Source organism: Indicator indicator, chromosome 21 (assembly GCF_027791375.1).
Source record: "Indicator indicator isolate 239-I01 chromosome 21, UM_Iind_1.1, whole genome shotgun sequence".
Classification (NCBI taxonomy): Eukaryota; Metazoa; Chordata; class Aves; order Piciformes; family Indicatoridae; genus Indicator; species Indicator indicator.
In genome coordinates, this window is record NC_072030.1 from 13,250,055 (window position 1) to 13,264,912 (window position 14,858).

Here is a 14,858-nt window from a genome sequence, read left to right on the forward strand (position 1 = left end):
TGTGAGAACTGGAGAGAAACAGAGAGAAACGGAGGAAGAAAGAAGCAGCAAGAAGGCAAGAACGAAAAAGAAAGGAAGAGACAAAGGAATTAATAAGATTTTAAAATTACAAAGAAACAGGGAGCTAAGTAAGCTGTCTCCATCATGCTCATGCATGAGGTTTGCAGAAACAAGACTCTTGCAGATCAGGTGGCATTTGCAGCCCTTTGGCAGCACAGATAGAAGCTCTGAGGCTATTCCTCAGCTGGGGACTTTCACCAGAGGCAGCAGATGAAGCCCTTATGCTGTCAGTGCTGCCACACTGGTGATGGCCCAGTGTGGAGGGTCTCTTGGTCCAGCAGCAGGCACACACACTGTTAGCCAGAAGCCCCTCACACGGTGGGATGGACCTGGAGGACGGCAGGAGGAGACAAAGAGGGTGGCATTGCCAGCTGCTACTGACAAGATCATCATCCATGGGACATGTGAGGGGAAGCTGTCACTGATGTGATGAGATTGTGAGGGGAGTCTCTTGAGCACAGGATATGATCTGTGGGCAAAGATCTGCTCCTCAGGCACGAAGAAGGAGGCTGAATTGCAGCAGGTGTCCCCAGCAGCCATCATCAATCTCTTTGTCCTGTCAGGCCTGGAAGCTCCACAGAGGCCCTGTGTGCTGGAGCTCCTGCAGCAGCAGCGTCAATCCCAGGAGCTGCAAGAGGCAGGAGACAGTACCTGGGCAGGTGAGTGATGCCTCCTATGCAGGGAGAGGATTGGATGGGTGGGTGCTGCTCATAAGCATGAGAGGTGACAGGGTGCTGCATCGAGCAGCTTGGGGGTGGTGTGGGGTTGTGAGGGAAGATGGCAAGTGCTGAGAACAGCAATGTTCCTCATTTCCTTCTCCTTCTTAGTCTCTCCTAGGACGTGGTGGGAGAAGAAAAGGCAGCCACATAGGGCAGAATCTCTAGCCATGGAGGAGACCATCACAACAGACCTCTCTCCAGGATACGTGACTCCAACATATGCAGAACTGGAAGAATATAATTACAATTGGTGTGAAACCCCAAGCTTTACTGTCTTGATGATTTCAGGTGTCTTCACTTGCATCTCTGTGTGTGGACTTGTGGGGAATGTGGTGGTTGTGTGGCTCCTGGGCTTCCGCATGAAACAGAATCCCTTCACTGTCTATGTCCTGAACCTGGCCATCGCTGACTTGTGTCTGCTTCTGATCCTTCTTGTCAAATTTACATTACACCTTCTTTCAGCAGTCTATTGTGTTGACTATGATAATTTTCAGTTTACAAGGCGTATCCTGTTCTTTCTGTTCCTGTTTTGCTATTTGGCTGGCATGTATCTGCTGACAGCCATGAGCGTGGAGCGGTGCCTGGCTGCTTTGTTCCCAGTTTGGTACCGGTGCCACCGCTCAAAGCACTGCTCAGCTATCATGTGTGGGGTGCTCTGGGCTCTAGCTGCACTTTTTGTTTCTTTGCTGTTTCTTGCTTGTCCTTTCAGGAGACAGTGTTACCACACCCAAACAGTTTTAAGCATAGTGAATATCGCCCTGTTTGCTTCCATCCCATTGCTTTCCAACCTGGCCCTGTTCATCAAACTCCGATGTGGCTCCCAGAGACGACACCCAGGGAAACTCTATGTTGCTGTCCTGCTCAGTGTCCTTTTCCTGGTTGTCTTAGGGTTTCCCTTCACTGTGGAAATTTTCCTTACTTATTTTTATCCACATGGGTTTTATATTTCTTTTTTGCTGGCCTCACTGAACAGCTCCATCAATCCTGTCATTTACTTCCTGGTAGGGAGCTGCCGGCAACACCGGTTCCAATGCTCCCTCAAAGTTGCCTTCCAAAGGCTGTTTGAAGAGGAAGCCACAAGTGAGGAGAGGAGCCAGGTGCCCGGGGATGCCGTGATGGAGACCAGTGTCTGAGACCCTGCTGGCGAGGAGACCTGGAGGTGTGGAGCCTGGCAGACAGGTGGCACACTCCAAGTGCTTTCATTGCCTCAGACAGTGATACTGAAGGGCCGGTGTGCACATGGCGCTCTGCAAAGCCCTGGGGTGGAGAGAGTACGGGGGAAAGGGCAGCCTTCCAGGGAAGCAGGAGGGATCAGGGGGCCGGAGGAAGCCACTCGGCTCCGCTCTCCTCCTTCCTCTTTATTCCGCCGCTCCGCACTGCCTACTCTGCACGGCCCCGCACCTCTCCGTTCGCCACTGCCTGCGTGTCTAGAGGGTTCCGCGGCAGGTAGCCACCGGGAGCCTCTCCGCTCCCAGCGCCGTCGCCGCTCCGCCTGGCCCCGCTCGCTGCCTGCGCCCCAGTCACAAGCCACGAAGCGCGGTCCTGCTTCCCGTCCCCGCCGAGAAACTTTGAACTGCTGCTGCGACAATGCTACCATGTTGAAGGCAGGGAAATGGTGATATCCCTCTTCTTGGATGTGTGTTTTCACCACTGATTTTCCCTCCCCTTTTCCCTCTGCTCCGGTTTCGATCTAATAAACTCAGTTCATCAGCCGCTTGGCGTCGTTTCACCTTCTTTTACTTCGAGGGAACCCTTTGAACCATAAGACGGCTACCCCCGATCCGCTGTTGGCCAGGGTTGGGACAGGGAGGACCAGGTCATGACAACAGGCTGTGCCTGGCCTGTGTTCCCACTGCAATGCCCACCCATACCCTGGCCCCAGCCCAGAAATTCTGTCCTCTGGCTGAGCAGATGAGTTGTTTGGTGTTTTGGAGCTCTCCTGCCTGGGGCAGGTCTGACACATGGGGCCCAGGGGAAGCCTTCTTCTGCTCTGTTGATCAAGCAAGGCAGGGCTGTGCCCAAAGGGCTGGAGAAATGGGCTAGGTCAGGGGTGGTGTTGTGGTGTGTGGGATTAATGTTATGGGGAGGGAGAGATGGGGTGAGCTTCAGTTTGGAGAAAGAGAGAAGGAACCTGAGAGAGAGACTGTGTGGAGAGAATTGGAGACAGAGACAGAAAGGGAGAAGGAAAGCAAATCAAGAATGAAAATGGAAAGGCCAAAGGAATAAATAGAATTGGAAGGTTACAAAGAAACAGAGAGCAAAGTGAGCTGTCTCCATCATGCTTATGCATGAGGTTTGCAGAGACAAGACCCCTGCAGATCAGGTCCCACTTCAAGAGCTATGAAGCAGTCACAAGCTCTGAGGCCATTCCTCAGCTGGGGACTTTCACCAGAGGCAGCACGTGAAGCCTTTATGCTGTTGATGCCCACACACTGGTGATGGCCCAGTGTGGAGGGTCTCTTGGTCCAGCAGCAGGCACACACACTGTTAGCCAGAAGCCCCTCACACGGTGGGATGGACCTGGAGGATGGCAGGAGGAGACAAAGAGGGTGGCATTGCCAGCTGCTACTGACAAGATCATTATCCATGGGACATGTGAGGGGAAGCTGTCACTGATGTGATGAGATTGTGAGGGGAGTCTCTTGAACACGGGATATGATCTGTGGGCAAAGATCTGCTCCTCAGGCACGAAGAAGGAGGCTGAATTGCAGCAGGTGTCTCCAGCAGCCATCACCTATCTCCTTTTCCTCTCAGGCCTGGAAGCTCCACAGAGGCCCTGTGTGCTGGAGCTCCTGCAGCAGCAGCATCAATCCCAGGAGCTGCAAGAGGCAGGAGACAGTACCTGGGCAGGTGAGTGATGCCTCCTGTGCAGGGAGAGGATTGGATGGGTGGGTGCTGCTCATAAGCATGACAGATGACGGGGTCCTTCATCAAGCAGCTTGGGGTTGGTGTGTGGGTGTGAGGAAAAGTGGCAAATGCTGAAAACAGCAATGTTCCTCATTGCCTTCTCCTTCTTAGTCTCTCCTAGGTCGTGGTAAGAGAAAGAGAAGGCAGCCACGAAGGGCAGGGTCACTCGCTATGGAGGATACCATCACAACACACCTCTCTCCAGGATACATGACTACAACATATTCAGAACCTGAAGAATACAATAACTTTTTGTGTAAAAGACCAAGTTATACTGTCTTGATAATTGCAGGTGTCTGTATTTGCATCTCTGCATGTGGACTTGTGGGGAATGTGATGGTTGTGTGGCTCCTGGGCTTCCGCATGAAGTTCAGTCCCTTCACTGTCTATGTCCTGAACCTGGCCATCGCTGACTTCTCTCTGCTCCTGATCCTTCTTGCAAAACTGACACTGTACATCATTACATCAGTCTCTTGCATTGACTTGGAGGATTTTAAATTATCCAATACTACCCTCTTCATTATGTTCCTCGTTTGTTATTTGGCTGGCATGTATCTGCTGACAGCCATGAGCATGGACCGGTGCCTGGCTGCTTTGTTCCCAGTTTGGTACCGGTGCCACCGCTCAAAGCATGGCTCAGCCATCCTGTGTGTGGTGCTCTGGGCTCTAGCTGTACTCTTTGTTGCTTTGGTGTTTGTTCCTTGTTTTCTCAATGAAGAGCATTACCACATCACATTTGTTTTCATCATTGTGAATTTTGTTCTGTTCTCTTTCTTCCCATTGCTTTCCAACCTGGCCCTGTTCATCAAACTCCGATGTGGCTCCCAGAGACGACACCCAGGGAAAATCTATGTTGCTGTCCTGCTCAGTGTCATCTTCCTGGTTGTCTTAGGGTTTCCTTTCAGTGTGGAGACTCTCCTGTCTCGTTTTCAAACACAAGTATTTTATCTTTCTTTTCTGCTGGCCTCACTGAACAGCTCCATCAATCCTATCATTTACTTCCTGGTGGGGAGCTGCCGGCACCAGCGGTTCCAATGCTCCCTTAAAGTCGCCTTCCGAAGAATGTTTGAAGAGGAAGCCACAAGTGAGGAGAGGAGCCAGGTGCCTGGGGATGCTGTGATGGAGACCAATGTCTGAGACCCTGCTGCTGAGAAGGCCTGGAGATGTGGAGCCTGGCAGACAGGACATGCCCAGGCTGTGTTCCCCACTGCAATGCTTGTCCCTGCCATGACCCCAGCCAATAAACTCTGTGTCCTGTGCCTCAGCAGATGAGTTGTGTGGTGGTTTGGGGCTCTCTTGCTCGGGGCAGGGCTCCTACATGGGTCCAGAAGGAGACTTTCCCCAGCTGTGTTGATCAAGCAAGGCAGGGCTGTGCCTAAAGGCTTGAAGACATGGGCAAGGTCCGTGTTGGTGTTGTGTGGTGTGGGACTAGTTCTATAGAGAGTGAGAAACAAGGTGAGCTTGAGTTTGGAGAATGAGGAAAAGAGAGAAGGAACCTGAGAAAGAGACTGCAAGGGAGAGAGATTCAGAATGATAAAGAGAGAAAAGGAGGGAGAAAGAACGAAAGAAGGAGAAAGAAAGCAAGAAAGAGAAAGCAAGAAAGCAAGAATGAAAAAGAAAGAAAATGACTGATGGATGAGATTTGCAGGGACAAGACTCTTGCCACTCAAGTGCCATTTCCAGCCCTATGGAACCAAAGACACAAGCTCTGAGGCTATTCCTCAGCTGGGGACTTTCACCAGAGGCAGCACGTGAAGCCCTTATGCTGTTGATGCCCACATCCTGGTGATGGATGGAGGGTCTCTTGGTCCAGCAGCAGGCACACACACTGTTAGCCAGAAGCCCCTCACAGGGTGGGATGAAACTGGAGGACGGCAGGAGGAGACAAAGAGGGTGGCATTGCCAGCTGCTACTGACAAGATCATCATCCATGGGACATGTGAGGGGAAGCTGTCACTGATGTGATGAGATTGTGAGGGGAGTCTCTTGAGCACGGGATATGATCTGTGGGCAAAGATCTGCTCCTCAGGCACGAAGAAGGAGGCTGAATTGGAGCAGGTGTCCCCAGCAGCCATCATCAATCTCTTTGTCCTGTCAGGTTTGGAAGCTCCACAGAGGCCCTGTGTGCTGGAGCTCCTGCAGCAGCAGCACTGTTCCCAGGACCACCAAGAGGTCAGAGGTTGGAGACAGGTTGGTGCTTGAAGCCTTCTGACCTGGGAGAGGTCTGGAAGGATGGGTACCTGTTGTGGGCACAACAGAGGAAAGCCTGAGACTGGTGTGCAGTTGTGGGGAGGACGGTGAGTGCTGGCAGTGCTGAAGGCCCTCATTTCCTTCTCCTTCCTTATCTCTCCCAGGAGGTGGAGGAGGAGGGAGAAGGTGGCCAGCCAGGGCAGAGCCATTTGCCAGGAACAAACCATCACAACAGAGGACTCCCTGATCAATATGTCTTCTGGACGTGGAGATCCTCAGGAATTCAGTTATGATCCATGTGAAGAACCAAGTTATGACATCTTGATTCTTTCAGGTGTCTGTACTTGCATCTCCTTGTGTGGACTTGTGGGGAATGGAGTGGTCCTGTGGCACCTGGGCTTTGGCATGAAGCAGAATTCCTTCACTGTCTATGTCCTGAACCTGGCCATTGCTGACTTCTCTCTGCTCCTGGTCCTGCTCCTTAACCTTTTATTGCGCTTTATTTCACCAGAATATTGTATTTCCTATTCTGCACTTCTTTTGACCTGTTATATCTTCTTTGCTTTGTTCCTGTTTTGCTATTTTGCTGGCATGTACCTACTGACAGCCATGAGCATGGAGCAGTGCCTGGCTGCTTTGTTTCCACTTTGGTACCGCTGCCACCGCCCAAAGCATTTGTCAGGCATCCTGTGTGGGGTGCTCTGGGCTCTTGCTGCAATTTTTTCTACTTCACTGTTTATTGCATGTTATTTTGAGATAAGCTGTGGCCCATCATTCCGTGTGTTCAGCATTGTGAATTTTGCCCTGTTCTCTTTCTTCCAATTGTTTTCCAACCTGGCCCTGTTCCTCAAACTCCGATGTGGCTCCCAGAGACGACACCCAGGGAAACTCTATGTCGCTGTCCTGCTCAGTGTCCTCTTCCTGGTCGCCTTAAGGGTTCCTTTCAGAGTGGAGAACTTCATTGATATTTCTTATCCACGATATCATTATATTTCTTTTCTGCTGGCCTCACTGAACAGCTCCATCAATCCTGTCATTTACTTCCTGGTGGGGAGCTGCCGGCAGCACCGGTTCCAATGTTCCCTCAGAGCTGCCTTCCAAAGGCTGTTTGAAGAGGGAGCCATGAGTGAGGAGAGGAGCCAGGTGCCTGGGGATGCTGTGATGGAGACCAGTGTCTGAGACCCAGCTGGTGTGGAGGCCTGGAGGTGTGTAGCCTGGCAGACAGGCTGTGCCAAGGCTGTGTTCCCCACTGCAATGCTTGTCCCTGCCCTGGCCCCAGCCAATAAACTCTGTGTCCTGTGGCTCAGCAGATGAGTTGTGTGGTGTTTCGGGGCTCTCCTGGCTGGGATAAGGCTCCCACATGGGTCCAGAGGGAAACTTTCCCAGCTGTGTTGATCAAGCAAGAAAGGGCTGTGCCTAAAGGCTTGGAGAAATGGTTAAAGTCTGGGGTGGTGTTGTGTGGTGTGGGATTAGTGGTGCAGAGAGTGAGAGATGGGGTGAGCTTGAGTTTGGAGAATGAGAAAGAGAGAAGGAACCTGAGCAGGAGACTGTGAGACATCTGGAGAGAAACAAAGACAGAAATCAAGGAAGGAAAAGAAAGAAAATAAAAGAAAAGAAAAGAAAAGAAAAGAAAAGAAAAGAAAAGAAAAGAAAAGAAAAGAAAAGAAAAGAAAAGAAAAGAAAAGAAAAGAAAAGAAAAGAAAAGAAAAGAAAAGAAAAGAAAAGAAAAGAAAAGAAAAGAAAAGAAAAGAAAAGGAAAAGAAAAGAAAAGAAAGAAAAGAAAAGAAAAGAAAAGAAAAGAGAAAAGAAAAGAGAAAAGAAAAGAAAGAAAGAAAGAAAGAAAGAAAGAAAGAAAGAAAGAAAGAAAGAAAGAAAGAACAAAAGAAAGAAAGAAAGAAAGAAAGAAAGAAGGACAGAAAGAAAGAAAGAAGGAAAGAAAGAAAGAAAGAAAGAAAGGAAAGAAAGAAAGAAAGAAAGAAAGAAAGAAAGAAAGAAAGAAAGAAAGAAAGAAAGAAAGAAAGAAAGAAAGAAAGAAAGAAAGAAAGAAAGAAAGAAAGAAAGAAAGAAAGAAAGAAAAAGAAAGGAAAGAAAGAGAAAGAAAGAAAGAAAGGAAGGAAGGAAGGAAGAGGAAGGAAAAGAAAGAAAAGGACAAAGGAATAAATAGAATTGGAAAGTGACAAGGAAACAGAGAGCAAAGTGAGCTGTCTCCATCGTGCTGATGCATAAGGATTGCAGAGACAAGACTCTTACAACTCAGGTCCCATTTCCGTATGGAACCACAGTCACAAGCACTGAGGCTATTCCTCAGCTGGGGACTTTCACCAGAGGCAGCAGGTGAAGCCCTTATGCTGTCAGTGCTGCCACACTGGTGATGGCCCAGTGTGGAGGGTCTCTTGGTCCAGCAGCAGGCACACACACTGTTAGCCAGAAGCCCCTCACACGGTGGGATGGACCTGGAGGACGGCAGGAGGAGACAAAGAGGGTGGCATTGCCAGCTGCTACTGACAAGATCATCATCCATGGGACATGTGAGGGGAAGCTGTCACTGATGTGATGAGATTGTGAGGGGAGTCTCTTGAGCATGGGATGTGATCTGTGGGCAAAGATCTGCTCCTCAGGCACGAAGAAGGAGGCTGAATTGGAGCAGGTGTCCCCAGCAGCCCTCATCAATCTCTTTGTCCTGTCAGGCCTGGAAGCTCCACAGAGGCCCTGTGTGCTGGAGCTCCTGCAGCAGCAGCATCAATCCCAGGAGCTGCAAGAGGCAGGAGACAGTGCCTGGGCAGGTGAGTGATGCCTCCTATGCAGGGAGAGGATTGGATGGGTGGGTGCTGCTCATAAGCATGAGAGGTGACAGGGTGCTGCATCATGCAGCTTGAGGCTGCTGTGGGGTGGTGAGGAAAGCTGGCAAATGCTGAAAACAGCAATGTTCCTCATTGCCTTCTCCTTCTTAGTCTCTCCTAGAACGTGGTGAGAGAAAGAGAAGGGTGCCACAGAGGGCAGCTTCACCAGCCATGGAGAAGACCATCACAACAGTCCTCTCTCCAAGATACATGACCACAACATATCCAGAACCTGAAGAATATAATTACAATTGGTGTGAAACACAGAGTTATGCCATCTGGATAATTTCATGTGTCTGTATTTGCATCTCCTTGTGTGGACTTGTGGGGAATGTGGTGGTTGTGTGGTTCCTGGGCTTCTGCATGAAGCTGAATCCCTTCACTGTCTATGTCCTGAACCTGGCCATGGCTAACTTCTGTCTGCTCCTGGTCCTTCTTGCAAAATTTACATTACACCTTACTCCATCAGTCTTTTGTATTGACGATGCTGATTTTCACTTTGCAGATCTTATTCTGTCATTTCTGTTCCTGTTTTGCTATTTGGCTGGCATGTATCTGCTGACAGCCATGAGCGTGGAGCGGTGCCTGGCTGCTTTGTTCCCAGTTTGGTACCGGTGCCACCGCTCAAAGCACTGCTCAGCTGTCATGTCTGGGGTGCTCTGGGCTCTAGCTGTACTCTTTTTGCTTTGCGTGTTTCTTGCTTGTTTTTGTTAAGGAAGTTATGCCACATCCTATTGTTTTCATGCATTGTGAATTTTGCCTGTTCTCTTTCTTCCCATTGCTTTCCAACCTGGCCCTGTTCATCAAACTCCGATGTGGCTCCCAGAGACGACACCCAGGGAAAATCTATGTTGCTGTCCTGCTCAGTGTCATCTTCCTGGTTGTCTTAGGGTTTCCTTTCAGTTTGGAGATTGTCCTTTTTTTCAATTATAGACATGTATTTTATATTTCTTTTCTGCTGGCCTCACTGAACAGCTCCATCAATCCTATCATTTACTTCCTGGTGGGGAGCTGCCGGCAGCACCGGTTCCAATGCTCCCTTAAAGTCGCCTTCCGAAGACTGTTTGAAGAGGGAGCCACAAGTGAGGAGAGGAGCCAGGTGCCTGGGGATGCTGTGATGGAGACCAGTGTCAGAGATTCTGCTGGTGAGGAGGCCTGGAGATGTGTAGCCTGGCAGACAGGCTATGCCCAGGCTGTGTGCCCCACTGCAATGCTTGTCCCTGCCATGACCCCAGCCAATAAACTCTGTGTCCTGTGCCTCAGCAGATGAGTTGTGTGGTGGTTTGGGGCTCTCTTGCTCGGGGCAGGGCTCCCACATGGGTCCAGAGGGAGACTTTCCCATCTGCATTGATCAAGCAAGGCAGGGCTGTGCCTAAAGGCTTGGAGAAATGGGCAAGGTCAGAGTTGGTGCTGGGTGGTGTGGGACTAGTTCTATAGAGAGTGGGAAACAAGGTGAGCCTTAGTTCAGAGAATGAGGAAAAGAGAAGGAACCTGAGAAAGAGACTGCAAGGGAGAGAGATGGAGAATGAGAAAGAGAGGGAGAAAGAAAGCAAGAAAGAGAAAGGAAGAAGGCAATAATGAATAAAAGAAAGTAAGTGACTGATGGATGAGATTTGCAGAGACAAGGCACTTGCAGCTCAAATCCCATTTCCAGCCCTATGGAACCACAGACACAGGCACTGAGGCTACTCCTCAGCTGGGGACTTTCACCAGAGGCAGCAGGTGAAGCCCTTATGCTGTTGATGCCCACACACTGTTGATGGCCCAGTGTGGAGGGTCTCAAGGTCCAGCATCAGGCACACACACACCAAGGAGTCCCTCACATGGTCGGGTGAAACAGGAGAACGGCAGGAGGAGACAAAGATGGTGATGTGACCAACCTCTAACGACAAGATCATCCATGGGACATGTGAGGGGAAGCTGTCACTGATTTGGTGAGATTGTGAGGGGAGTCTCTTGAGCACAGGATGTGATCTCTGGGCAGAGACCTGCTCCTCAGGCACATAGAAGGAAGGAGAGCAGGTGTCCCCAGCAGCCATCATCAATCTCTTTGTCCTGTCAGGTTTGGAAGCTCCTCAGAGGCCCTGTGTGCTGGAGCTCCTGCAGCAGCAGCACTGTTCCCAGGACCACCAAGAGGTCAGAGGTTGGAGACAGGTTGGTGCTTGAAGCCTTCTGACCTGGGAGAGGTCTGGAAGGATGGGTACCTGTCCTGGGCACAACAGAGGTTGGAGCTCCTCCTGGGGATGCCTGAGACTGGTGTGCAGTTGTGGGGAGGACGGTGAGTGCTGGCAGTGCTGAAGGCCCTCATTTTCTTCTCCTTCCTTATCTCTCCCAGGAGGTGGAGGAGGAGGGAGAAGGTGGCCAGCCAGGGCAGAGCCATTTGCCATGAACAAGACCATCACAACAGAGGACTCTCTGATCAATATGTCTTCTGGACGTGGAGATCCTCAGGAATTCAGTTATGATCCATGTGAAGAACCAAGTTATGACATCTTGATTCTTTCAGGTGTCTGTACTTGCATCTCCTTGTGTGGACTTGTGGGGAATGGAGTGGTCCTGTGGCTCCTGGGCTTCCGAATGAAGCAGAATCCCTTCACTGTCTATGTCCTGAACCTGGCCATTGCTGACTTCTCTCTGCTCCTGGTCCTGCTCCTTAACCTTTCATTGCACTTCATTTCACCAGAATATTGTATTTCCTATTATGTATTTTTTCTGATCAATTCTATCCTGTTTGTTCTGTTCCTGTTTTGCTATTTTGCTGGCATGTACCTACTGACAGCCATGAGCATGGAGCGGTGCCTGGCTGCTTTGTTTCCCCTTTGGTACCGCTGCCACCGCCCAAAGCATTTGTCAGGCATCCTGTGTGGGGTGCTCTGGGCTCTTGCTGCACTTTTTGCTACTTTGATGTTTACTTCATGTTTTTTTGGTGAAAGCTGTCACCAATTATTCTATGTGTTGAGCAGTGTGAATTTTGTTCTGTTCTCTTTCATCCCATTGCTTTCCAACCTGGCCCTCTTCATCAAACTCCGATGTGGCTCCCAGAGACGACACCCAGGGAAACTCTATGTTGCTGTCCTGCTCAGTGTCACCTTCCTCTTCATCTTGGGGTTTCCTTTCAGTGTGGAGACTTTCCTTGCTGTTTTTTATCCACGGATTTATTATGTTTCCTGCGTGCTGGCCTCACTGAACAGCTCCATCAATCCTGTCATTTACTTCCTGGTGGGGAGCTGCCGGCGCTGCCAGTTTCAATGCTCCATCAGAGCTGCCTTCCAAAGGCTGTTTGAAGAGGGAGCCACGAGTGAGGAGAGGAGCCAGGTGCCTGGGGATGCTGTGATGGAGACCAGTGTCTGAAGTCCTGCTGGTGAGGAGGCCTGGAGATGTGGAGGCTCTGCCTGTTCTGTGTTCCCCACTGCAATGCTTGTCCCTGCCCTGCCCCCAGCCAATAAACTCTGTGCCCTGTGGCTCAGCAGATGAGTTGTGTAGTGCTGTGGGGCTCTCTTGCTTGGGGCAGGTCTGACACATGGGGCCCAGGGGGAAACTTCCTCTGATTTGTTGTGCAAGCAAGCCAGGGCTGTGTCCAAAGCCCTGGAGAAATGGGCAAGTCCAAAGGTAGTAGTGGTCGCTGTGGACTGAGTGTGAGAGATGCGAGAGTCTGACTTTGGAGAATGATAAAGAGAGAAGGAATCTGAGAAAGAAACTGGGGGAGAGAGAGATGGAGAGAATAAAAGAGAGAAAGGGAGAAAAAGAACTAAAGAAAAGGAACAAAGGAATAAATGGAATTGGAAAGTTACAAAGAAACGGAGAGCAGTGAGCTGTCTCCAACATGCTGATGCATGAGCTTTGCAGAGACAAGACCCTTGTAGCTCAAGGCCCATTTCCAGCCCTATGGAACCACAGACAGATACTCTGGGACTACTCCTGAGCTGGGACTACTCCTGAGCTGGGACTTTCCCAGAGGCAGCAGGTGAATCCCTGGTGCTGTTGATGTCCACACAACGGTGATGGCCCAGTGTGGAAGGTCTCTTGGTCCAGCAGCAGGCACACACAGTCGAAACTGGGATGCTGAGGTGGAGGGACAATGCAGTATGATGGCAGGAGGGCAGGAAGGGGGTGTCATGACCAAGTCCTACTGACAAGATCTCTGTCCATGGGACATGTGAGGGGAAACTGTTACTGATGTGATGAGATTGTGAGGGGAGTCACCTGACCACAGGACGTGATCTGTGGGCAAATATCTGCTCCTCAAGCATCAAGAAGGAGGCTGGAGCACAGTGGCTGGCCCCAGCAGACATCACCATCCTTTCTGTGCTGTCAAGACTGGAAGCCCCACAGAGGCCCTGTGTGCTGGAGCTCCTGCAGCAGCAGCACTGTTCCCAGGAGCACCAAGAGTTCAGAGGTTGGAGTCAGGTAGGTGCAGGAAGCCTTCTGACCTGGGAGAGGACTGGCGGGGTGAGAGCCTGTCCTGAGCACAACAAGGCTTGAGTTCTTCATAGGGCAGCCTCAGGCTGACATCGGGCAGTGGGGAAAGATGGTGAATGCTGGAAGCACCAAAGCCTCTCATTTCCTTCTCCCTCCTCATCTCTCCTAGGAGGCTGCAGGATCATTGGTTGCGGAGGAGAACATCACAGCAGACCTCTGACTGAGCAACATGACTTCTGCATCTGCAGACTCGGAGCAATTTGACCACAATCTGTGTACAAGACCACATTATTTCTTGTTCATAATTTTAGGTGTCTTCACCTCTATCTCCTTGTGTGGACTTGTGGGGAATGTGGTGGTTGTGTGGCTCCTGGGCTTCCGCATGAAGCAGAATCCCTTCACTGTCTATGTCCTGAACCTGGCCATCGCTGACTTGTGTCTGCTTCTGATCCTTCTTGCTGGTTTTATAATATTAATGACTTCAGGACAATATTGCAATCTTAGTGATGGTCTTTTCCTGACCATTGGCTTCATGGCTCTGCTGTTCCTGTTTTGCTATTTGGCTGGCATGTATCTGCTGACAGCCATGAGCGTAGAGCGGTGTCTGGCTGTTTGGTTCCCAGTTTGGTACCGGTGCCACCGCCCTAAGCATTTGTCAGGTGCCCTGTGTGGGGTGCTCTGGGCTCTCGCTGCACTTTTTCTTCTGCTGCTGTTCCTGACTTGTGCTTTTACTGAAAGCTGTTTGGAAATATTTAGTGTTTTAAACATTGTGAATTTTGCCCTGTTCTCCTTCATCCCATTGCTTTCCAACCTGGCCCTCTTCATCAAACTCCGATGTGGCTCCCAGAGACGACACCCAGGGAAACTCTATGTTGCTCTCCTGCTCAGTGTCATCTTCCTGGTCATCTTTGGACTCCCTTTCACTGTGTCAAATTTCCTTCCTGCTTTTGATGCAGGATTTTTTTCTATTTCTTGCCTGCTGATATCACTGAACAGCTCCATCAATCCTGTCCTCTACTTCCTGGTGGGGAACTGCCGGCAGCGTCGCTTCCAATGCTCTGTCAAAGCTGCCTTCCAAAGGCTGTTTGAAGAGGAAGCCACAAGTGAGGAGAGGAGCCAGGTGCCTGGGGATGCTGTGATGGAGACCAGTGTCTGAGACCCTGCTGGTGAGGAGGCCTGGAGATCTGGAGTCTGTGCCTGTGCTGTGTTCCCCACTGCAATACTTGTCCCTGGCCTGGCCCCAGCCAATAAACTCTGTGTCCTGTGGCTCAGCAGATGAGTTGTGTGGTGCTGTGGAGCTCTCTTGCCTGGGGAAAGGCCAACACAGAAGGCCCTGGGGGAGCTCTGGAAATCTGACTTTGCACTGAGGGTGGTGAATCATTTTCTGAGTTTGCCCAGAGAGGTGGCAGATGCCCCATCCCTGGAAGCATCCCTGGACCTCTGCTCTAGTTGAAACTGTCCCTGAAGACTGCAGGGTGTAGATGACCTTGAAGGTCCCTTCTTAGCCAAACCAGTCTATTACTCTCTGATGTCTGTTTTTCAAGCAAGGCAAGGCTGTGCAAGGATTGCCAACACAGGCAAGCCATGGGGATCATGCTGGTAAATTGCCAGCACCCTGGCACCTGGGAAGAAGTGAAAGGCTGAGCAAGGAGTTGAGCCAATTGCTGCTGTGCCAAGCATCAGCGTGGCTGCTCTGCAGGGTCATGCAGACCCCTCCTGACCC

General features: G+C 50.6%; 6 protein-coding genes across 6 annotated transcripts; all 6 read left to right on the forward strand.

Annotated features, from left to right (window-relative positions):
- The first annotated feature begins 946 nt into the window (after nucleotides 1–946).
- LOC128974218 (proto-oncogene Mas-like) lies at nucleotides 947–1,912 on the forward strand. Its single transcript, XM_054390770.1, has one exon. The coding sequence runs from the start codon at nucleotides 947–949 to the stop codon at nucleotides 1,910–1,912; it is 966 nt and encodes a 321-aa protein (XP_054246745.1).
- Nucleotides 1,913–3,857: 1,945 nt separating this feature from the next.
- On the forward strand, nucleotides 3,858–4,823 carry LOC128974219 (proto-oncogene Mas-like). The gene has a single exon (XM_054390771.1). The coding sequence runs from the start codon at nucleotides 3,858–3,860 to the stop codon at nucleotides 4,821–4,823; it is 966 nt and encodes a 321-aa protein (XP_054246746.1).
- Nucleotides 4,824–6,128: 1,305 nt separating this feature from the next.
- On the forward strand, nucleotides 6,129–7,055 carry LOC128974220 (mas-related G-protein coupled receptor member X1-like). The gene has a single exon (XM_054390772.1). The coding sequence runs from the start codon at nucleotides 6,129–6,131 to the stop codon at nucleotides 7,053–7,055; it is 927 nt and encodes a 308-aa protein (XP_054246747.1).
- Nucleotides 7,056–8,887: 1,832 nt separating this feature from the next.
- Nucleotides 8,888–10,591, forward strand: LOC128974223 (mas-related G-protein coupled receptor member H-like). The gene is made up of 3 exons (XM_054390778.1): nucleotides 8,888–9,404; nucleotides 9,436–9,861; nucleotides 10,485–10,591. The coding sequence occupies exons 1-3, from the start codon at nucleotides 8,888–8,890 to the stop codon at nucleotides 10,589–10,591; spliced, it is 1,050 nt and encodes a 349-aa protein (XP_054246753.1).
- A 510-nt stretch (nucleotides 10,592–11,101) lies between these two features.
- LOC128974224 (mas-related G-protein coupled receptor member X1-like) lies at nucleotides 11,102–12,067 on the forward strand. Its single transcript, XM_054390779.1, has one exon. The coding sequence runs from the start codon at nucleotides 11,102–11,104 to the stop codon at nucleotides 12,065–12,067; it is 966 nt and encodes a 321-aa protein (XP_054246754.1).
- Nucleotides 12,068–13,364: 1,297 nt separating this feature from the next.
- LOC128974225 (proto-oncogene Mas-like) lies at nucleotides 13,365–14,291 on the forward strand. The gene has a single exon (XM_054390780.1). It carries the CDS (start codon nucleotides 13,365–13,367, stop codon nucleotides 14,289–14,291), a length of 927 nt encoding a protein of 308 aa, XP_054246755.1.
- Nucleotides 14,292–14,858: the final 567 nt, after the last annotated feature.

What these genes read in the sequence shown, in the direction of transcription:
- LOC128974218 (XM_054390770.1), top strand. Translation starts at nt 947, where the DNA reads ATGGAGGAGACCATCACAACAGACCTCTCTCCAGGATACGTGACTCCA.
- LOC128974219 (XM_054390771.1), top strand. Translation starts at nt 3,858, where the DNA reads ATGGAGGATACCATCACAACACACCTCTCTCCAGGATACATGACTACA.
- LOC128974220 (XM_054390772.1), top strand. Translation starts at nt 6,129, where the DNA reads ATGTCTTCTGGACGTGGAGATCCTCAGGAATTCAGTTATGATCCATGT.
- LOC128974223 (XM_054390778.1), top strand. Translation starts at nt 8,888, where the DNA reads ATGGAGAAGACCATCACAACAGTCCTCTCTCCAAGATACATGACCACA. An exon ending in AGCTGTACTCTTTTTGCTTT is followed by an intron (nt 9,405 to 9,435) that starts GCGTGTTTCTTG and finishes TTGTTAAGGAAG; the next exon opens with TTATGCCACATCCTATTGTT. An exon ending in CAGTGTCAGAGATTCTGCTG is followed by an intron (nt 9,862 to 10,484) that starts GTGAGGAGGCCT and finishes TTGATGGCCCAG; the next exon opens with TGTGGAGGGTCTCAAGGTCC.
- LOC128974224 (XM_054390779.1), top strand. Translation starts at nt 11,102, where the DNA reads ATGAACAAGACCATCACAACAGAGGACTCTCTGATCAATATGTCTTCT.
- LOC128974225 (XM_054390780.1), top strand. Translation starts at nt 13,365, where the DNA reads ATGACTTCTGCATCTGCAGACTCGGAGCAATTTGACCACAATCTGTGT.